This window comes from Diadema setosum, chromosome 16 (genome assembly GCF_964275005.1).
Source record: "Diadema setosum chromosome 16, eeDiaSeto1, whole genome shotgun sequence".
Classification (NCBI taxonomy): Eukaryota; Metazoa; Echinodermata; class Echinoidea; order Diadematoida; family Diadematidae; genus Diadema; species Diadema setosum.
In genome coordinates, this window is record NC_092700.1 from 178,795 (window position 1) to 203,175 (window position 24,381).

Below are 24,381 nucleotides of genomic sequence, written 5' to 3' on the forward strand. Positions count from 1 at the left end.
CTGGTTAAAAACCCGAATTGGCGAATGTCTCTGATCAAAACGAATGTCCCTGAATGAAAGTCTCTGAAGGGATATTCCCTCATCTGACACTTTCGCACTGCATGAAACTTTATTTGCGTGCTTATTTTGCGCACTGACAAGCCATCCTGGAATCGAGTCAACACAGTTCAACGACAGATATGCCCACAAATCTTGAAAATGTGAGTAATAACAAAAACTTTCCTGGTGTTTGTGCCGATTTATTAGAATTATTATTCCGTAGATATGCCAATCAGTATCATTTGTGAAATTATGTATTTTAATCTTTGGATTAGAGGTAAATTCAAAAAAGGATAGACAGTAAATATGTAAGAATCTGCACGAAAATCAAAGACCGCACGTCTCTGAGCAAAATGAAAAACGTCTCTGAAAATTACTGTTTCATGAAATAAAGACATCCACTATACAAATTATGAGAACATTAAAGTAAATTTATGTCTGGATGGGCTCAGTTAGTATGATAGGAACAAGTAGAACCAAGTTAACACGGGCGTGTTGTAATATTACGAAAAATGAAGCTTCCTGAAAGATGTTGAAAATATGTAAAAGAGTTTCAAATTTAAGATTTTCTGTTGATTGAGCAAGTGTAAACACATTGCCAGGGCAGAAAATATGTTTTATGACTAGTAATAGGTCAATAGTCTATGATTATTATGTAGTAGTCACTTTAGTTTACGTATTTTTTTGTGAGAGAGGCAGAAATGTAAGAAAAACAGGTTTAGGTCAGAGACGTTCTCTGAACAAATAGGATCTGCTCTCAAAAAATATCAATGACCCACCATGGCGAATTGGTGCCTATGTTTGTAGCACATTGGTTCCTCAATCCAAATATGCCAATATCTTGTAAAAATCAAACCCATTAAGTACTGATAAGCAAAGATGTTTACGTCAGAGACGTTACATTGAACGTTTTACATATTTTCAACTACTACAATAAGGAGTAGATCTTTCATTATTCCACAGTATATGGCCCTCGTATACATACATCGTTCTAGGTTATTTACGCAATCTAAAAACAATGTTGATTTTATAATTTTGATCAGAGACGTTCATTTGTGCGTACATCGTTCTTCCAGTGCATGATAAATTTATTTTAATATCATTTTAACTCTATCTTTTTTTTCTTACAGCAAGATGGGAAATTTAAATGCTCCGAATATTAGAATTTCATCCTGCTCAGAATCTTTAGGCTCAGTCATGTTCATGGAGCCTACAAGTTCCAGACAACGGCCGTGGTACTGGCAAGACCGGACGGACATCTTGGAGGTGCCATCTGTTTACAAAATAATGACTATCCCAACCCCTGTTTCAGGTAGCAAGCGACGCAGTCGGTACCATGCACTGATTGAGGACATGGAATACCAAGTGGAGGGGAAATACAGTTCAATGTTATAATGCGGACTCTGTTTTTAATGCACATCACTATATTTGAAGAGTTTGTTTGCAAAAACCGATAAGTCCATATTTGCCAAATGGAGATATTTGCGATTAAAGGTCAAGAAAAATAAAGAGAATAATAAGAAAATTTTTACTTCTTTTGACCATAACTTCAAAAATATACCTTTATATGTAGTGACCAATATATAATTCAAAAGGTATTATTTTGTACTTTATGACAGAGATCGTACTTCAAAATCTTCAAAAATGGACTTATCGGTTTCTGCAAACAAACCCTTCATTTGCTTTTGAGGCTGTAAAATCTGAGGCTTACACGCTAAGAAATAAATGTTCAAATTTGCATTTCATTTGTAACAGTAGCAGCACACCCGCGGTGCATACTTGCACCCTTAGTTGTGCTTAATTGCACCCTTAATTAACTGCCCTTTTGAAGTTTTGCTAATTTCTGCAAACAAGTTCTCGTACAGTTGATAAGAATATGCAAATGAGTGAGATAACCATGTCATAACCTCACAATTTTCCATTGATCGTGTACAAAAAATAACGAAAATTCAATTTTTCTGTCTTTGAAATCTGAAACATGATGCTATTCCTGGTTGATTACTTTCAGAATAGTAATCAGTTAGATATACCCGGATTAAAGCCTCAGACATAATTATGTTTGAATGAAAAACTGAAAATTTCAAAAGTTTATGTGCAAACATTATGGCAAGTTGTGAGGAAATGACAAGCTCAATTTGCCATTAGCATATTCATAATGACCGTTCAAAAACTGTTTCCTGAAAAATTAGCGAAACTTCAAAACGTCATAACTTCACTATTTTTTTCTTGAGCCCGTAAGATTTTATTCTTTCTTATCAGCGGCTAGCTCATATTTAGGCTGAATTTCCCTTGTAATGACTCCTTTTCTCTTAGAAGTAAGGTGAGATGTTCTAGTGGTATTATTTTTTTAGGTTTGTAAGCCAAATACATGAGAAAAGGAAAAATACTAACATCTATGATGAAACAAGAAAATGTCTATGAATAATGTCCTTTACTTAGTTTCCTCTACAACTCTATACCATGTATCGCCTTTGAGTAGAAAGAAGGATTGATAATCCCCTACCGATGTGACAGGTAAAATGTGATATTGTAATGTTATCATTGTCAACCTCTTGAAAGAGGTTTTGAGTTCATTTTTGGTCAAACGTTTGCTGTACCACACTGTCGATATTCTTTTGAGTTTGGCGTTTACAATTTATATCTGCCATACTATACAAAAAAAGCACAGCGGAATTTGATGCTTCTAGGATGAGTATAGGTTAATTACAGCTCTCTGAGACGACATCATAACAGTGGCCCAAGTAAGGTCCCTAATAAAAATCCGAACTGGCCTGACATACACATACAATCATATTTGAGGTATAGTGGTCAAATTAAAATAGTGTTAGTAAATTCGTGTTTACTTTTGTTATAGATTTGGACTACATTTGAAAGAAAACATTTACAATATTGATAGCATGTGGGCACACCTTCGCATACACCGGAAAGTGAAATACAAAGTAGTGGTCATCATAAACAAAAACAATTCTTGACATATGCCTCGGTAAATGATTTCTCAATGAATGTGGAATGTTGAGTTACGAGGATCTTTTAAAATAGGGAGTTTGGTGTTTAATTCTAGTGATAACTTACAGCCGAAACGTCCCTGATGGAAAAGGAAATCTCTCTGATATAAACAAATAATTTAGGTAAGGTAGTCAAAATTGCAAGTATTTCATGTAATTTTTATTTGTCTGTCATTCAAAAGTGTTGTAAGATATGAACAATATAACAAAGACAGGTTTGTTGTTGATTTTTGGTGTAGAAATCGAAATTCCTCTTACAATTTGGAGGTTTGTAGTTACAATCGGTTATTATGAAAAATAATTCAAGTTGAAATTACCATTCTGAATTGTTCACAAAAAATAAACATGTGTTTAATAAAAGAATAGTGTTGTTTGTTCACAAACCTCGTAATTATGGATCAAAGGACATCGTTTTTATTGTCTATGTCTGAGGAACGTCTATGAGTGAAACCTGAACGTCTCTGATCAAAACATGGCTTACTTTCAGCATCTGTAAAGGGCTTTTATGGGGATTTGACCAGACGAAATGCACTAAATTCATTATTAGTATCTAGTGAACATTAACAGTTAAACAAATGAGACCCCTGCTATATGTTTTGTTCAAATGAGATGAAAGTGAAGATAAGAATATAAAAATCTCTGCTTAAATGACAAAAACTCCACTTTTACTTTAACTTCCGTGTGTATTATAGCTTTTGTAAACTTCACAGGAGGTAAACAATATTTTAGGAACAAATTAATACAGTCTTCAAAAGCATGAACGAGATGAACATATATTCATTTGAATGTTTTTCTACCTTTCATTTGAATTTTCACTGAAACAATGTTTATTTTAGTCAGAGACGTTCGCCATTATGTCACAGTTCTATCTAATCTTGAATGAAAACGACACCCTTGGAGATATCCCAGTATAATCGGGTTTCCAAGAAAGCTGATATCAATGACATTTGACTGAGATATATTTATATCAGTGAGTGACGTTTTTTTAATTTTGACCCCTGATTTGCCCAATTGTACATCGTTCAACGTTTTCACCCATATATATATATATATATATATATATATATATATATATATATATATATATATAATGTGAGAAATAGTTCCCTGGGTCCCGAACGTACGCGGTGCCGCATTGTTGGATGCATATAGTTGAAAGAAATTGGACTGAGGCGGGACGTTGCTCTCGATCTTAGTCTCCCTTTTATTTGTCAAGCTTTCGGCCCGTCATTGGGCCTTCGTCAGGACCTACCAACAGAACGATTATTATATGAATAACCTGATGTGTCATATAATATATAATGCAATTTCACATATTACCAATCTTTTAAATCATTTCCTTTATATACACAAATCAATCATTCAATTCAATACAAATATCCAATCTAACCTCAAATCATCATCAGAATAACATCATATGTCCAAAAATATATATAAATAAATTCTTATATCATAATGCTGCCATATAATAATCATATTGTCTTAGCATGATGATCACAAACAGAATCATTATACATATATATCATATTCATATGTCTATTTGCATTGCGTATATGTATGCATCCGCATACGCACACATAAATAAATTCTTATCATAATGCTGCCATATAATAATCATATTGTCTTATAATTCTTAGCATGATGATCACAAACAGAATCATTATACATGTCTATTTGCATTGCGTATATGTATACATCCGCATACGCACACACACACACCCACATACATACGCACATATATACATATTCACATACACACACACAAGCAAACACACACACACTCACATACGCACACACACACACAACTCCGGTTGATATAATACTATCTAAATCAACATATGTTATTTTATTTCGTATATTACCGAAATATAATAGCATCAACCCTGCCAAAAATAAATCAACTCTTAGATCAAATGTGTAAACAACAACAATTTCTGTAAATTACCTGCGTGGGACTCGTGTGGTTATCGTGCATCCCAGCACCGTGTGCTCATATTCTGTTCAAAAATACAATAATTACCATTCAATCATTCATAATGCTTCTTATTTTGCAGATATAATCAAACATAATCATATTAAATCTTGTGATGTTTTAATATGATTATGTTTGATTATACCTGCAAAATAAGAGGCATTATGAATGATTGAATGGTAATTATTGTATTTTTGAACAGAATATGAGCACACGGTGCTGGGATGCACGATAACCACACGAGTCCCACGCAGGTAATTTGCAGAAATTGTTGTTGTTTACACATTTGATCTAAGAGTTGATTTATTTTTGGCAGGGTTGATGCTATTATATTTCGGTAATATACGAAATAATATAACATATGTTGATTTAGATAGTATTATATCAACCGGAGTTGTGTGTGTGTGTATGTGAATATGTATATATGTGCGTATGTATGTGGGTGTGTGTGTGTGCGTATGCGGATGTATACATATACGCAATGGAAATAGACATATGAATATGATATATATGTATAATGATTCTGTTTGTGATCATCATGCTAAGAATTATAAGACAATATGATTATTATATGGCAGCATTATGATAAGAATTTATTTATGTGTGCGTATGCGGATGCATACATATACGCAATGCAAATAGACATATATATATGTATAATGATTCTGTTTGTGATCATCATGCTAAGACAATATGATTATTATATGGCAGCATTATGATATAAGAATTTATTTATATATATTTTTGGACATATGATGTTATTCTGATGATGATTTGAGGTTAGATTGGATATTTGTATTGAATTGAATGATTGATTTGTGTATATAAAGGAAATGATTTAAAAGATTGGTAATATGTGAAATTGCATTATATATTATATGACACATCAGGTTATTCATATAATAATCGTTCTGTTGGTAGGTCCTGACGAAGGCCCAATGACGGGCCGAAAGCTTGACAAATAAAAGGGAGACTAAGATCGAGAGCAACGTCCCGCCTCAGTCCAATTTCTTTAAACTATATATATATATATATATATATGTACAGGGCTCGACAATAACGGTGGCTCGGTGGCCCGGGGCCACCAAAAATGAAAGTCGGGCCACCAAATTTCAGAAAAGGGCAAATTTGGTGGCCCATGCGCACCTTGGGCCACGAAAATTTTTTTGAAAAGTGCGTCAATAAATTCGTAACTTTTTGCGCCGGAAATGCATAAATGCATGCAGTGAGTGTGCGACTTATTAAAAAAAAAATGGACTTTTATCAATGTTCTTTTTTTTCGGGCCCCCAAAAATTGGAAATTGATGATTTTGGTGGTCCACCGGGCCACCGAAAAATAAAGTTAGTGTCGAGCCCTGATATATATATATATATATATATATATATATATATATATATATATATATACCTTGGGCGCACAGAGGTCGCTACCGACGGTTTCACGTCCTTTAGCTGGACGATCTTCAGGCGGACTCAAGGCGGACTCAGTCTGCCTGAAGATCGTCCAGCAGTCATTGCAGTAGGACGTGAAACCGTCGATAGCGGTCTCCATGCGCCCAAGGGAAATGACTATAACGCTCTGCTATAAATTAGCTTAGTCCACTTTTTCATGAATCCTTCACAAACTCTTCACACTTGTATGTGGCACACATACACACACTATAACTTCTGACCACACGAGTAAAGATAGATAAGTGTTTGGGAAGAACACCGAACTAGGGCTTTCAATAGCGCAGTCGGTATAGAGCACCAGTCTATAGTATAAGTAATCCGGAGGTCTCGGGTTCGAATCCCGATGAAAACCCATTTTCATTGCTCAAAGTTTCACTATTTATTGTTTGTTTCTGGTCAGTTTTTCCTGTCTTTGTTTTGATATGATATTATAGAAATATGTATATATAGATATTACATGTGTGTGTGTATATACAAGTGTATATGCATAATTATACATGTGCATATGTATGTATTTTATAGATATGACAGGGGTATCTCATGCTCACAAAGTCAGCTTCTATGAGCATGTGATATCGTAATCATTATTAATACCTGTATGATTTTACCTTCAATTCTACAATAGCTGGAATCAATCAGACACTATGGAGGACCTTCCATCTCTGCTGCTGCACTACATGCCTACGCTCAGAGTATCTCCACCATGCCAAACCTTCGGGATCTGGAGCTGAAGAATGTCATCATAGCAGACAGTATCTCTATCTCCCTTACAACATCAGCATCAACATTGGGACTATGGGTATATCATTTTGTGTGTGTGTGTTTGCTTGATTTTAGTTACTTTCTACAGGGAATCTTTAGTGCCCATTTGATATTTGTTCGATTAAAACAAGAAAAACATCATGCTGAAGTCGCATCCCATTAACTGCTCCTAGAAATAAAAATGTAAATGTTATCAACATTGAATAAAACAGTAATAATGTAGGATGTTCATGTTTTCAGGACAGATTGATATTGTTGACGATCACATAATTCGTGATCACTATCTTTCAATATTGAATAATATTTCCTGTGGATGATGTCCTCTTTCAAATCATCAACTATGTACACACACATAGAGCGGTATGTAATGCATCTTCACACAAGCTGTATAATTTCGCGTATTTTTTTTTTTTTTTTGGGGGGGGGGAGAGGGGGTTGGGGAAGATTTGTATTTGGTAGATGCTAGGCCATGTTTCTACTTTCATACACAGACATTTGAGTATCTGAATATAAGAACGACCCAAGTCCATGGAAGACCATTTCGAGTAAACTTAAAAAAACTTCATATCTTTTTCATTTTGTCCAATATTATTCTATTTATCTGTGATGGAAAGGCAACAGTGTATATAGAATGTAGAACATATATTATTATGACAATTAACATTTACATTAATTGTGGAGAGGCCATCTTGTGTGATAGACTGGGGTCGTTCTTTGAATCATATGGACTTTGGTCATTCTTTGAATCATTATGATATTCTATAGAGATGAGAGAGGATGAGAGAGGGCGCTATAATATGAATGTAAGAATGACCCAAGTCCTTCATTCTTACATTCATATAAGATTTAACTCATTCATTTCAGGCACTTTCGGGGTTAATTGGGATTTATCATTTATACACAAGATGAGTCCATGCATAAGCTACAATTTCCCATGTCAAACTAAATTTGGCCAAAAAGAAAAAAAAAACAACAACAACAACAACATTGGACTTGGGTCGTTCTTATATTCAGGTCTTCATTTATTTCATTTTTTTTTTTAAGAATAGACTTTTCCAAGCAGTAAAGATTGTTTCGCCAAAGTCGGATTTATACGCGTTTCTTTTTTCCTTTTATGATCTCCAAAATATATCCGGGCTATGTAATGACGCACCATAACAAGGAATATATAGAGAAATGGGTAGATATTTATGTATCCTTGTAAAAGGATTGGACACATACATTTCAAAGAAAGTCACTGGATGGTAGAATTGTAGAAGCTTTCAATGTTTATCAGGTTTGTCTTCCTAAGCTTTTTGTCACACTAATACATGGAGTGATAAAGAAATAAGCATTATAAACATAAATGGAGGGACATTGGGTGGAAGTAAAAGATGTATTTGGCATGCACCATAGGCCTAGTGACATGGATCTAACATACGAACATGACATGTGTCTGAGTGTGTGTCTCATATATCCCACATGTAAACCCCCGTTCTTCACTCATTACACTGAAAATAAAAGTTTTCTTGTCAATAATGTGACATATAAAAAACAGCTGCCCTTATAGATCTGTGACTACGCGTTTGTTGCTACACGGCCTTAGAGGAAAGGATGGAGAGTATTTTGAATTTTTATCGTTTTTATGATAGAATTTACTTTTAATACGGATTTGTGGGACTTATCGTTCCAATGTTGTTTATGAAGACCTGAATATAAGAACGACCCAAGTCCAATTTTTGGCCAAATTCAGTTTGACATGGGAAATTGTAGCTTATGCAAGGACTCATCTTGTGTATAATGATAAATCCTAATTACCCCCGGAAGTACCTGAAATGAATGAGTTAAATCTTATATCAATGTAAGAATGAAGGACTTGGGTCATTCTTGCATTCATATAATAGCGCCCTCTCTCATCCTTCTCTCATCTCTTTAGCAGAATATCATGTATATGAATCAAAGAATGACCCAAGTCCACCACACAAAATATGACCCTGCACCTCAAAACAAACAAAAAGTCGCCAGACATGAATTTTTAGTTAAGACCATATTCTGAAAGAGCAGACTTTAAGCTTTAAAATGATGTATAACTCAAATCAAATGGACTCTCCTAACTTATCTAAATATTGGACAGAAAGAACAAACTCAGGAAAAGTGTGAACTGAGAAAAGAGGCTCCGAAGTACAGTGTCTATTCAAGCGCTTAATCTTTACCAAACCGTGCTGGCTGTGCGATTAATGGGACAAAAAACAGGAAGTAAACCACCAGAGTAACAACAATGAAGGGATTATTAGATTAAACTGAAATTGAGCATGCCTCATTAACACATTCTGTCCATAATTATCGCCAGGTTTCAAAGCAGTAGCACTATCCTTTCAAAAGTTATTAGAGTTGAAGCGAAGAGTGTGGACAACGTTTTTCAGAAATGGAAAAGGGATTCTAAAGACACACCTAATCACACTATTCTACCAAAAATGTTCGAGATAAACTGCTTAAAAAAAACACACTTTCCTGCCCGTTTTATGATACCAAATTTTAGCAAAATCTAAAAGAAGACCCGCTCTTTCAGAAAATATGAAAAAGTCAAGTTCGGCTAGGTTGACCTATTTCACTTATTTTCAGTCCTCACGCAAAATCAGTGTGTGCGACTTTATGTTCGTTTTGAGGTGCACGGTCACAAATAGCCTCTCCACAATTAATGTAAATGTTAATTGTCACAATAGTATATGTTCTAATTTTTATATACAATGTTGCCTTCCCATCACAGTGAAATAGAATATTATTGGACAAATAAAAAAGATATGAAGTTTTTTTTAGTTTACTCGAAATGGTCTTCCATGGACTTGGGTCGTTCTTATATTCATATACTCATATGCGTAGCGTGGGCATTAAGATGCATCATGTTTATAACTTGTACATGTTATTAAATTTGATACAATGTAGTACTTTAGAAATAGCACTAAATGCAAGATAAGCCCAAGTGCCGGTTTTTTTTTTTCATCTCGATTTGTAGTGAAATAGATGATATTTGACTAGAATAGTGCTCGGAAAGAGCAACATTATGCCAATTGCTATGACGAATTAAATGCACTTATATACAAATAATACACAGGTGAGAGTGCGTTTGTGGAGATGTAGCGCACTCGAGGGTATTTACAATCGTGAAACGTGCACGAGGCGAAGCCGAGTGCATGTTGCACTACATTGTAAATAGTGAGTGAGCTGCATCTCCACTAACGTCACGAACTCAAACCTGTGTATTACTTGATTTATAAAATGGGTCGAAAAAGATGTTCCTCCCAAACATTTACGCACGTCGCACTCGGAAATCCCGCACATATAAGTACTGTACGTATAAGCGTATACTTACGCCACATGTTGTTATGCACAAGAAAGGCCGGCTGGCAGCCCGAATTAGAAGTTGTTTACAGGATTGACAGCGCGTATAATAGCGTGCGATGCACTTGTAACAACTGATTGAGTGTGCACTGCGAGTGTAAACATTGTGACGTCAGTGACTTTACGCTATTTTGCAAGGCCGTGCAATAGCAAGAAATCATGCACGCACACGTGACTCATTTCAGCACTTCCAATTGGCTACATTCTTGAACTCATTTTATAATGTATAATATCGTTTTATGCACTAGACTTGGGAGAGTCCCTTCTACGGTCATGACGGTTCTGCACAGTTCCTATACCTGTGTCAACTTGAAGGATCTGACATCTTGGCTGCGACATGGCAGGCCTTAGTCCAATTCATCTGCGCAGTGTCACATCTTCTAAGTCTTGAACGGGCATATATCGGACATGGTCAGGCTTATCATTTTCCTTCAAGAGCGGAACAAAGATCGGTATTTCAAGTTTGTTTCTTCTTTCTCTGTGCTTCTGTAATTTTACTTCACTTTGGCTTTCAGGAGAGTGGGGAAATATTTAAAAGAAATTATTCAACTCATTTTGTGTAAGACGTGACATCAGATTATAATGTTGTGTGATTAACCATTGTACGGACAGTCCATGAAAGAAATATAACGTAACATTATTCTTCGAGGTATATGTCAAAATGTTCCAGCCGTCTTAGCGATAATTCATGATTTTCTTTTCCAACTTTTATGTCTACATTATAAACCTTTTGAGGGGGATAAAATGTGAATGGGTAGGGATAAAAGATATACACTTCATTTACATGAATTTGAATATTAGTTCTTTCATCTTATGTATACTTTTACTTCCTCCTGTGATGCTACATAGGAACTATCAATGGCATTAGCTACAATTTCGGTTGTTGGATCAAGAGCCTTGGCAGAAATAATCTGTACCATGCCAAACCTTCGGACTCTGGAGCTAGAGGATGCCAGAATCACAGACGATTTCTACCTCACTCTCGCCGAATCAGCGTCAAGAGCAAGGGTATCTGACAATGCTTTAATCCCCCCCCCCCCCGACACACATAGGAAAATAACTGAGATTGAACTGAAGAGCAGATATTTGTTTTCCGTATTCATAAAACAAAAACAAAAGAATATTAATAATTCGTTAAACAGACAAACTAAGACTTTCAATGAAAAAAGTCATACCATGCTGAAATTACATCTGTTATAATAAAGCAATGATTATTTGGTGAACTCGTACGAAAATCGATTCGTTCGATGGTATACTGGAATAGTCTCACTAGAATTATCCCGTAAAAGTCATAGCACAATAAATCAACAACTTGCATAATAATAAATGTGCCATTGCGACATTATTACCCCTCTAAATGTCACGTCAATTCTTCAAAGCAATGGTGATTGTGGTAAGTTTTTATGAAGATCTTTTAGTCTACCCTGTCATATAGTTTCATACATCCCACGAAACACAGATAACTGCCTTTCTTACATCTATAGGCGTCACTCCTTAGATGATACATGTACTATACTCTTACAAAATTAATGTGGATGGTAGTGGTCTCTTCACTGGAATTTATTTTTTTTTAAGAAACTGAGTGAAGATTTTATGTGTAAAATCAAATGGAAGACTTTATTGAGGCAATGTCATTTTACCAACTTCCTGAAGTGATGGGTGTTTTTTTTTTTTGTCTGCGTTTTACATTACCCCCCCCCCCCTCCTTCGCTGGACGGCTATAATCCATTAGGCTTCATTTTATGATCTACCTCTCCATGCCGCCAAGGTTTGTGTCGAAAAAAAAAAAAAACACCTGTTACATGCCTAACATTATGAATCTGAATTCATGGATTTTTACTTGTGGTTTAGTTGGTTGATTTGTTCAAACTTACAGTTTTGTGACCGCAATGTTACATGATGCCTTTAGAATGAACAGTGTTAAAAGCTTCAATGACAAGCGGTCGGCACCCTTATTCCATTATAATGTACTCTTTGTGTGGGTGTTGTGTGTGGTTCGTGTTTTGTGTGTGGGAGGGAAGAAGGGATAAAAACATCGAGGTATTATATTCCAACTGTATATTCTTCCCTTAGTATTTCATTTTATTTCTCACCCTCCTGTACTGCACAGCTGGAATCAATCAAACACCCTGGAGGACATAAATTCTCGGCTGCTGCATCAGAGGCCTACGCCAAGAGTATTTGCACCATGCCAAACCTTAAGACTCTGGAGCTAGAGGAAGTCAGCATCACAGACGATTTCTACCTCACTCTCGCCGGATCAGCATCAGGAGCAAGGGTATGTGACAATGCATTATCTTTTTTTTTCTCCAGGATGATAACGGAGAGTGAAGCAGATATTTGTTTTCCCTAAGAATAAGACTACACAATGCATGCAACGGTTGCCTGTAATTAAAAAACAAAAATAATAACGAGTCGTTCAAAGAGAAACTAATTAAGAGTTTCAATAATTAAAGTGGTAACATGCCGAGGTATCATAACAAAAAAAAAAAAAAACGGTTCCTTGGTGAACTCATACAAAAATCGATTCGTTCAATGGTATATTGGCATAGCCTCTCAATAATCATCCCGTAGAAATAATTTCACTAGTAAATCAACGTCGTGCATAATGTTATTAGGTGTCATTGCTACGTTATTGCCACTGTAAATGTCATATCAATTCTAAAAAGTAAGGATAATGGTGATAAGTCCTTATGAAAATCGATTAATCTATAATGTCATAGTTTCATATATCCCATGAAACACAAATAACCGCCTTTCCGTTATACCTGTAGGCATGTAGGCGTCACTCCATAGTTAGAATGATGATATATACTCTGACCAATGTGGATGGTAGTTGTTTGTTCAATAGGATTGTTGGTTTTTTTTAGAAACCTAGTGAAGATTTTATGTACAAAAGTGAATGGAAAAGTTTATTGAGGCAATGTCATCTTAACTTTTCAAAGTAATGGGTGTTTTCATCGATGTTGCACATCACCCCTCCCCCCCCCCCTTCGCTCCACAGATACAATCCATAAGTCTTCATTTTCATGATCTACCTCTTGGTGCCCTAAGGTTTGTGTAAAAAAGCACCTGTTACATGCCAAACATTAAGACTCTGAATTCATGGATTTTTACTTGTGGTTTAGGTTGTTTTGTTCAAAGTTTAGTAAAGTTATGTGACCATGATATTACATAATCATTAGGTGATACGCTATCAGCGTATCACCTATTGTGATTGTCAAAATTTCTCTTTTTAGGTGATACGCTTTTAGCGTATCACCTATTGTGTTTGTCAAAATCTTCCTTTCTTTCTTTTTAGGTGATACGCTATCAGCGTATCACCTATTGTGATTGTCAAAATCTCTCTTTATTTCTTTTTATTAGGTGATACGCTATCAGCGTATCACCTATTGTAATTGTCAAAATTTCTCTTTTTTTTTATTCTTCTTTCTTTCTGCCACATTTTGTGTCGTCAATATCTCAACAATGACATCACGGAATGACATGACATTTTCAGTCAACATGTCTCATAACAATATCTAGCCACAATAAGGTTTTCATGACAGTAACATATCTATGACGTCATCTAGGCGCCATTTTGTGATTTTCGGACCTTGTCACATGATCAATCATAACTTCATAACTAGATGTCATTTCTGTATCATTTTCGCTGGACATAAAGTTCAGGTCACGCTCTATCTTACTTTCTAACGCTAGTTACCCAGGTCATCATTAGGCGCGCGTAAGCGCGCGTCAAAATTTTAAAAGGCTCAAAACGACTTCCCAATGGGAAATCTCGAAGTTTCAGACAATTATAAGCGTTTCAAACATTTTTTCGCGTGCGCGTCCGTCCGCGCAATTTCGCGCGCAGAGCGCTTAAGAAACATGGAAATGCAATTTTTTTGACTGATTTGGATTCCTGATACTTTGAGTAACAGTATCCATTGATTTCCGATCGATTTCGACCCATAACAAAGGAATGCACAGGCGTCAAATTTGAAATTCCGCACGCGCGTCTTTCTGCAAATATAGTGAAAAAACATGTCTTTGTTTATTTCGTCATAGCTCTTTAAATCGTCCGTTGACCCTATATTTCTATTGCATATTACAAAAGCATATGAATTGTAAATAACATTCCAAGTATCAATATTGCCAGAGAAACGCGATGACGTCATCAAATCGTCATTTTATATAAAAAAAGTGGAATTGATTTTTTTGAGGTACTGTTTCTGACATTCATTTGCTCGTATCTCTGTTGTTTAAGCTCAATATTATCCCAAATTCAGATATGTTGTACTTTGAACATTTGCCTCTCAAGTCCATGTGATGGTTTTGATATATGATGACGTCATCATACTAGAAATTGTGATTAAAGGTAAAGACTCAAAATCAGACAAGTTTACGTGTTATGTCTATGGGAGGTGATTTTTTTTCAAACCATGCATTGACTTGACAACGTTTAAGCACCTTTACCTCATCTGATTTTGCTCCATTTCCTCTGAAACATAAATATGTTGTAGCTGAGACAATAAGCTGCAGTCATCATGCATTTTATATTTTCAAATCTCCTCATCAGGTCGACAATTTTGTAGTTAAAAACTGAAAATGAGAATGCAATCTGTACGGAATGATTCCCGATTGTTCTTTGCAACTGTATATTGGTCGAATCCACGCGGCCACTTGTGGGAAGTTGAATAGCGCCATCTCAGTCAGCACTGTCACGACAGTATTATCATACATTTAAGTTTCGCATAGAACCTCCAGGACAGCCATATGGCGTAATCGCTTAGCGCGCTGGGTGTTCATAACGCCATACCGGAAGGCGAGAAGTTCGACTCCCGCGGAAGTTTTCTCTTTCTTTTTTTTTTTTTTTTCCGGCAATTCAGCTTTACTCCGATGTCATTTATCGTATTATTTTACCAAGTATACGTAACCCGTGAACACGGCTGCTCTATTTCCCTCGTTTTGTATTGGAGTTTGGAGATTGGGTTTGCTTCATTAATTTTGTCACACTTAATGTTGTAAATTGCCCCTTGTTACAGTGTCCCGCTTGCCACCTTTCGTTTGCTCTTTCCTTTTCTCTTCATTGGTTCTTGTAATACTGTAACAGGATAGGTAGGAACATGTACGTTTAGATAACTGGCAGGAATGGGAGCTGAATTGATTAACTCTAGTCCAGGTGTATGGCGTCTCGCTCATCTCTTTGAAATTCCAGGTTGTTATTGTTTGACCCAATAACGGAGTTGTAGACAGGTTTTATGTTGCTATAGAGGTATCTTGTGCCACATGAATGGAAGGCATCACTGTTTAGTAGTAGTAATGAACTTTTTCATGTTGTAAATGATATAAAGATATGAATTTCACATCCAATCTTCGGGACAGCCGTGTGGCTTTATAGTCGCTTAGCGCGCTGCATGGTCATTATGCACTACCTTAGGACGAGATGTTCGGGACCCGCAGGACGCTATTATTTTTTTTCTCTCTCTCTCTCTTTCTTTGTTTTTCTTTTGGCAGTTCAGCCTCATTCCGATGTCATTACCCCACGACACACAGTCACTCAAGTTCCCTTTTTTTTTTTTGTCGGAGGCTGGAGGTTGGATTTGCTTCATTTATCATACGTAATGTTGTAAATTGCCCTTGATATACAGTGCCCCGCTTGCCACCTTTCGTTTTCTCTTTCCTTTTCTCTACGTTTGTTCCTGTTACACTGCACAAGACAGGTCGGAAAATAATTTACATAACTCAACTGGAGCAGGAATGGCAACTGAATAAATTAACTCTAGGACAGGTGTATGGCGTCTCGCTCGTCTCTTTGAAATTCCAGGTTGCTATTGTTTGACCCAATAACGGAATTGTAGACAGGTTTTATGCTGCTATAGAGGTATCTTGTGCCACATGAGTAGAAGGCATCACTGTTTAGTAGTAGTAATGAACTTTTTCATGTCCCTCCATGTCAATTATAGTGTGTTCAAAGGGGTTGTGTGTCTATCTGCCAAAGAAAAGGAAAACCTTATTTTCGCCATGGCTATTTCTCTATACGTAACCGTAGGTGATGAGTGTTGTTGGTATCTGAGCAGTGAATAACACAACATCAGGCTAAAATCCCCCTTTTATACGCGCTAAGCGTTCAATTTGATATATCTTTATTTATGTAGTCAATCACTGCTAATGGCGTTACAGAATTATGTTATAACACCTTTCACTGAAAGTTTATAAAGCAAAGTTTATGGACAAGGCAAGCAATTGTACATGAATAATACCAATGATTTCAGAGGGAAATTATGGTATACCTAAATGTAAGGGTATCATTGCTTTGGAATTGCTGAAACAATATCTTGGCACGAGGTCTTCCACCTCTAATAACTGATCCCTTTAAAGATGTGTCGGTCACGGGTGATCGTCATGATTCATCTTTCACGTAGAAGCTTCCGTTCCACACTCTTAGTTCGAGAAGACTTACCATCATACTTCAAATTGTGATTAAAGGTAAAGACTCAAAATCAGACAAGTTGATGTGTTATGTCTAAGGGAGGTGATTTTTTTTTTTAAACCATGCATTGACTTGACAACGTTTCACCACCTTTATTTCAGCTGATTTTGCTCCATTTCCTCTGAAACTTAAGTATGTGGTAGCTCAGACAATAAGCTGCAGTAATCATGCATTTTATTTTTTCAAATCTCCTCATCAGGTTGATAATTTTGCAGCTAAAAACTGAAAATGCGAATGGAATGTGGACGAAACGATTCCTGATTCATCTTTCACATACATAAGTTTACATTCCTCATATGTGACCCGCGACAACGGTTTCAGGCAAAAGTCGCAAGAGCAAATTCCCTCCTAGGCGGGGTACAACGATTTTGACCATTATTTTTGTCGATTTAGGTTTTTTGCAGAAATCGAATCTTTGATATGTTTTCTACATCTACACTAAATTTGATAGCATAAGACTAACTTTTTCCTATCGAAAATGGAATTTTAAGCACCCTATGTTGGATCGCACTCGTCAGTTTCGAGCTTCTTTCGAACGCCGCGCCAATATCCCCAGCGTTGCTACGGCGCAGGGACTCGCATGCGATTGGCTGGTGCGTCGCATACATTTACATAATTCGGCTTTCGGAGATAGCAGTTGCAGCGTTTGTGGAAGTTTTGTCCACGCGTGCACGATTACACGCTCCATTGTTCTTGCTATAGTGGTTTATATACGTTCGCTCTGTAGTGCGTGTTCTTCGTTTGGCTTTCTATCCAAACTATTCTACTGCAATGTTCGACAACGGAAGTGAAACAAAAATCATGTAGCATGACATAACCGTGTGAAAAGAAAACTAGATATTCTCAAATTTGTCTACTTGTACATGTAGTAAAAATTATGACAGCAGACTGACTCAATGGAAGGTAGATGAGAGGAAAGGAGCGGTCACATGTGACTAATTATATTCAAATACTACACGTCAAGATCGCACCAAACTAACGAGTCGTGTTTGTTTGTTTCAATTTAATTAGCACCACCGAACAAAGCAACATTCGCATGTCTTGTAAAAGTAAAACAAACAGGAAGCGTGACCCTTGCCAGCACTAGCAATTTTCTGCCTTCAAAAGGGTCGCCAATGATATAGACAAATCAACCACAATGAAAACGCGATTTGTAAATGTGTGGATTCGCCATCGCTCCTGTTACATGCACACGGTCATGGCGTGTGGATGCCATTGCGTAATGCGTGCACCAAATACACATGTACATGTACACCATACAGCTGTACGTGCAATTATCGTATTCGCCATCTTGAAACACGTACTGTAAACAAACCCGAGCGAAACGCATTGTTTTTCGGCTCCATACGCTGAGCTCCGAGGAGGGTGCCCGGGAAATTTGACTCTCTCAGTGAGCCAATCAGAAGGCGATGTGGTTGCTAGAGGCGGAGCTTAACATCGATTGGCACCATCGTACGGATGGGTGATTCTCCCCTCGTATCACCGCTCGGACATTGTCTTTGAGAAAGAGGTGAATCTTCAAAGCCTGTTTTCTCGCAATTTTGACAGGCTAACAACTTAAAAAGTGCATTTTATTTCTCTTCCTATGCCCACTTATGGTGCCGAAGAATACAAGTGTTTTATATCAATGCAAAGCTTAGGAAATGGACAATGTGATTCCGTCAAAAAATAAATTTTCAAAATTCCCGACTTTTGCCTGAAACCGTTGTCGCCGGTCACATATTTTCTCGTCGAGACGTATGGCCGAGAGGATAAAGGCGACGTCACAAGATACGTGAGGTTGCACACGTACGGGTTCGAACCCCATAAGAACACGAAACAAAATACTTACATCTTTTGCTTTTTTTCTTTTATGGAGTATTCACCTTCGTCCATGTAGAAATCACGTTTTAATGTAAACGTACACACACACACACACACACACACACACACACAATATCCCTTTGTTTTGTGTTGGAGACCACATTGCTTTGACTGGCAACTTGGACTTGAAATTACAAATGTTAAAGTGAAGATGGCTCTTAAAAGACCGCATGGCCATGTTTGATTTTTTTTTTTACAATATAAAGACCTATTGGTAAATATTCATTCACATATCCTTTCCAATCAACTTACTTGGACACGCCGACACCACACGAAATTTTCAATTGGTTGCATGACAGAAACAATTTCATCTGAATTATGTAGGACTGCATAAAGAATTGGACTTCACGAATATTTCTCAATATTATATTATACTTCAAGTCGCTACTTAACATTATTTTCGTTGTCGATCACTGAAAATGAGAATGGAATCTGGTCGAAACGATTCCCGATTTATCTTTGTAACTGTATATTGATCGAATCCACGCGGCCACTCGTGGGAAGTTGAACAGCGCTATCAGTCACTTGACGTATATCGCCAAAAAACTGAATATCAATGTAAATTTGTGTTGTGTATAGCATACATAGATAGATTTAAGTTTCGCACAGGATCTTCGGATCTTCCGTGTGGCAGAATCGCTTAGCACGCTGCGTGTTTATAATGCCCGACCGGAAGGAGAGAAGTTAATCGAGTCCCGCAGGACTTTTTCCTTTTATTTCTTTTTTCTTTTCTTTTTTTCAGCAGTTCAGCTTCACTCTGATGTCATGAACACAGCTACTCTATTTCCCTTGTTTTGTATTGGAGTTTGGAGGTTGGGTTTGCTTCATTAATTTTGTCACGCGTAATGTTGTAAATTGCCCCTTGAAACAGTGCCACGCTTGCTACCATTCTTTTTCTCTTTCCTTTTCTCTTCATTTAGATTTTGTTCTTGTTATACTGTAGCAGGATATTTAGGAACGTGTACGTTTACATAACTAACAGGAATGGGAACTGAATTAATTAACTCTAGTCCAGGTGTATGGCGTCTCGCTTATCTGTTTAGAATTCCAGGTTGTTATTGTTTGACAAAAACGGAGTTAAAGACAGGCAGGGAAGGAAGTGACTTGATATTGCTTCATATTATATGAGGAATTTCGGGCAATACCTTTCCAATTAGTGTAGTGATTTTGACAGGGTTCTCTGTCGTTTATTTTCGTCATGGCTGTTTCACTAGTTTAGCCATAGGTGATATGTGTTGTTGGCATCTGGGAGAATAGAACAGATCAGTACCAAACTGGAATAGCCCTATAAGCAATGTGGTAAGCATTCAATTTGTTGCATTATCTTTCTTCTTTAAAGTCAATCACTACTGATCGAATTACACCATATAATATGGCACGTTTCACTGGTAGTTTAGGAAAAGGGAGCTAATTCAATGCAAGATACAATGATATGTGCTACCATTGATTTTAGAGACGTCATTGTGGTGTGGTGCTGGTGGTGGTAAGGGAATCATTGCTTTTAAATTAATGAGACAATCCTTGGAACTTTGCATCAAGAATATAATGCATGTTCGTGCGGCGTTTTTTTTTTTAATCCTGACGTGGACATTATTTTTCTTTATCTTGTTTTTAATTCAAGAATGTTATATCTGAATATGTTCGATTTAGTTACGGTTTCAATGCATCTTGTTTACCATCTTCTCTGACATTAAATTGATGGTTTTTAAATTTGACATTGTCTGTCTATTTGTCTGTTTATGCTCATAAAACACTGCTATAACAACTAAAACATTTGTTTCACTTGTCACACGCAATGCTATGGGCTGCAGTTGTGCATGCAGTTTTCCTTTTGCCACCTCTCGTTTTTCTCTCCCCTTTTCCCTCACTTTGGTTTAGTTATACTGCAGATGGGAATGATTACAATAACATAACCCAACTTGAAGTAGGAATGAGAACTGAATAAATTAACTCTAGGCCAGGTGTATATAGCGTCTCGCTCATCTCTTTGAAATTTCAGGTTGTCATTGTTCTATCAACGGAGTTGAAGACAGGCTTTATGTTGCTATAGAGGTATCTAGCTCCACATGAATGGAATGCATACGCTGTTTAGTATTAGTAATGAACTTTTTCATGTCCATCCCTGCCAAGAAAAGTGTGTTTGACGGGGTTCTGTGTCATTGTGCCTATGAGAAAGCAAAGTTTTATTTTCGCCATGGCTGTTTCTCTATGCGTAGCCGTGAGTGATGGATGTTGTTGGCATCTAGCTGGGCAGTAAAAAACCGAGTATCATGCTATAATACCCCCCCCCCGTTAGGTTCTAAGCGTTCAATGTGATATATATTTCTTCTTCATTATGTCAATCACTGCTGATGGAATTACAGAATTATGCTATGACACGTTTCACTCAAAGCTTAAAAAGCAAAGTTTATGCACTATACAAGTAATGGTGCATGAATCCTATAGACCATTGATTTTAGATGAGAAATTATGATATGCCTATAGTAGGGATGTCATTGATTGGGAATTAATGACACGATTAAGCATTTTCATAATCCTTATCCTTCACTCTAACCTCCGTGAAAATATCATATTTGAATTCAACCAATAAGATGGTAAAAAATGCATGCATTCATGTTTTATCAATATACAATGTATGGACTTTCCAAACATTCAACAGCGATTATCTCAAAATGAACATTGTATGGGTTAGCACTATATTGCATCGACCCCTTCAATTGTCTATCAAGTTCATGTCGATGTTTTCTAATTTGATGACGTCATCATACTAGAAGTTGTGATTAAAGGCAAGATATCAAAATCAGCGAAGATTACTAATCGCTGCCTCATGTTCCTGTGTTTGATCGTCCAGTCAATACCAAACTGACGACATACGTTGAATATGTTATACTTTGAACAATTGTCTATCAAGTCCATGTCGATGTTTTCTAATTTGATGACGTCATCATACTAGAAGTTGTGATTAAAGGCAAGATATCAAAATCAGCGAAGATTATGTGTTATGTCTATGGGGGGATTTTTTTTTTTTTTAACCATGCATAGACGATAACGCTCAAGCACTTTTACCTCACTTGATTTTGCTTCATTTCCTCTGAAACTTAAGTATGTTGTAGCTGAGACAATAAGCTGCAGTAATCATACATTTTATTTTTTTTTCAAATCTTCTCATCAGGTTGACAATTTTGCAGCTTAAAACTGAAAATGAGAATGGAAGGTGGACGAAACGATTCCTGATTCATCTTTCACATACATAAGTTTACGTTCCTCATATTTTCTCGTCGAGACGTATGGCCGAGTGGTTAAAGGCGACGTCTCAGAGACGTGAGGTTGCACACATTCATTCATTCATTCATTCATTCATTTTCATTTTCATTTCATTTATTTCATTCCTTCTTTCTTTTTCGTCAAACATAACACGAAATGTATCAGAAGATATAACATAGGCATGTATTCGACTTTACATGGTAGATAATGGTTAACAAATACGACATTATACGTGCATACCGGCAAAATACAAAGTTATGTTTGGAGGATAAAAAAAAAAGAAAGAACTGAGAGGTTCACTGAAAAGCATGCTTGTAAATTGTGAACCACTCAAAAGGATTCTTGTGAATACATTAAACTTTTTTTTTTTTTTTTTTTTTTTTTTTTTTTACAAAGACAGGAGAGAACAAGACAGTAGAAACACAACGACATTACATGACTTTACAGTAGGGTATACCATGACACATGCGGGTTCGAACCCCACAAGATCACGAAACAAAATACTTAGCCATTTTACTTTTTTTTTTCTTCAGTGGTGTATTACATATTCGTCCATGTAGAAATCACGTTCGTATAGAAACGCACCTATACACACACACACACAATATCCCTCTCTCTTGTGTTGGAGACCACATTGCTTCGATTGCTGCAAAATTTTGCAGGCTGACTTTATCAAACCGATTATAGTATAAGTAATGACGACTACGGAGGTGTTGTACTTTGAACAATTGTCTTTCAAGACCATGTCATTGTTTTGTACTTTGATGACGTCATCACACTGAAAATTGTGATTAGAGGTAAAGACGCAAAATCGGACAAGTTTACGTGTTATGTCTATGGGAGGTGATTTTTCTTTTAAACCATGCATTGACTTGACAACGTTTAAGCACCTTTATCTCAGCTGATTTTGCTTCGTTTCCTCTGAAACTAAAGTATGTTGTAGCTGAGACAATAAGCTGCAGTAATCATGCATTTTATTCTTTGAAATCTCCTCATCAGGTTGACAATTTTGCAGTTTAAAACTGAAAATGAGAATGGAATGTGGACGAAACGATTCCTGATTCATCTTTCACACACATAAGTTTACGTTCGTCATATTTTCTCGTCGAGACGTATGGCCGAGTGATTAAAGGCGACGTCTCAGAGAAGTGAGGTTGCATACGTGCGGGTTCGAACCCCACAAGATCACGAAACAAAATACTTTGCTATTTTACTTTTTTTTCTTCAATGGTGTATTACATATTCGTCCATGTAGAAGTCAAGTTCGTATATAAACGCACCTATACACACACACACACACACACACACACACACAATATCCCTCTTTTTTGTGTTGGAGACCACATTGCTTCGACTGCCGCAAACTTTTGCAGGCTGACTTTGTCAAACCGATCATAGTATGTAATGACGACGACGGAGGTGTTGTACTTTGAAAAATTGTCTTTCAAGACCATGTCAATAAGCCAGTTCGGGGTTAGCTCATGGGCACATGGGTACAAATGACCTTTCTTCTTTCTCAGTTGATTAGGCACTCCACTAGTTTCAAGCGACAGAAGGCATGAGCTTGCCCAACGTAACAATTTATGGAATTCATCAGTCATGTTCAAACAAAGGATGAACTTGCATAGACCAGGTGACCAGAATGATCCTTCCATTGACATTTTGGAAAGCATCCATTTCATTATTTTGCATTGAATGTATTAACAATCTCTTTCTATTGATATTGTCAGACACCGCTTTTGCTGTCATGTGGATGTGCTGGCAAGCACCACTTATAGGGATCAGTTGAATAATCATTACATTACAGATGCTTATCTCAGTGAATTTAAAAACCACCATGCTCTGCTGGTACAGATGACCTTTTTCTGCTCATGCTCAAAGTGGAACCCCGAACTGGCTTATTGTTTCGTACTTTGATGACGTCATCACACTGAAAATTGTGATTAAAGGCAAGGTATCAAAACCAGCCGATTATAGGTTTTATGTCTACGGCACGTATTTTTCCCAAGTCGCCAGAAATGGCATAGCGACATCAGTCGTTACAAGGCCGCATTTCCGTCTAGCAATGCAATACATGTTCACGCGGCCCCGTTTGTTGAGTGGGCATTGACTTTTTCCCCCTGTAATATCTATACATTTTTTTTTTGCCTAACCATTTCCGTGGATGTCCCGTG

The 24,381-nt window shown here is 36.7% G+C and overlaps 1 protein-coding gene across 1 annotated transcript in view; it reads left to right on the forward strand.

Annotated features, from left to right (window-relative positions):
- Nucleotides 1-11,526: 11,526 nt before the first annotated feature.
- The window catches only part of LOC140240180 (uncharacterized), a 128,047-nt gene continuing 115,192 nt past the window's right edge, over nucleotides 11,527-24,381 (forward strand). Inside the window, exons 1-2 of the mRNA XM_072319979.1 lie at nucleotides 11,527-11,616; nucleotides 12,719-12,886. Coding sequence (XP_072176080.1) covers nucleotides 11,527-11,616; nucleotides 12,719-12,886 — 258 coding nt within the window. The remainder of the gene's footprint in view (nucleotides 11,617-12,718; nucleotides 12,887-24,381) is intronic.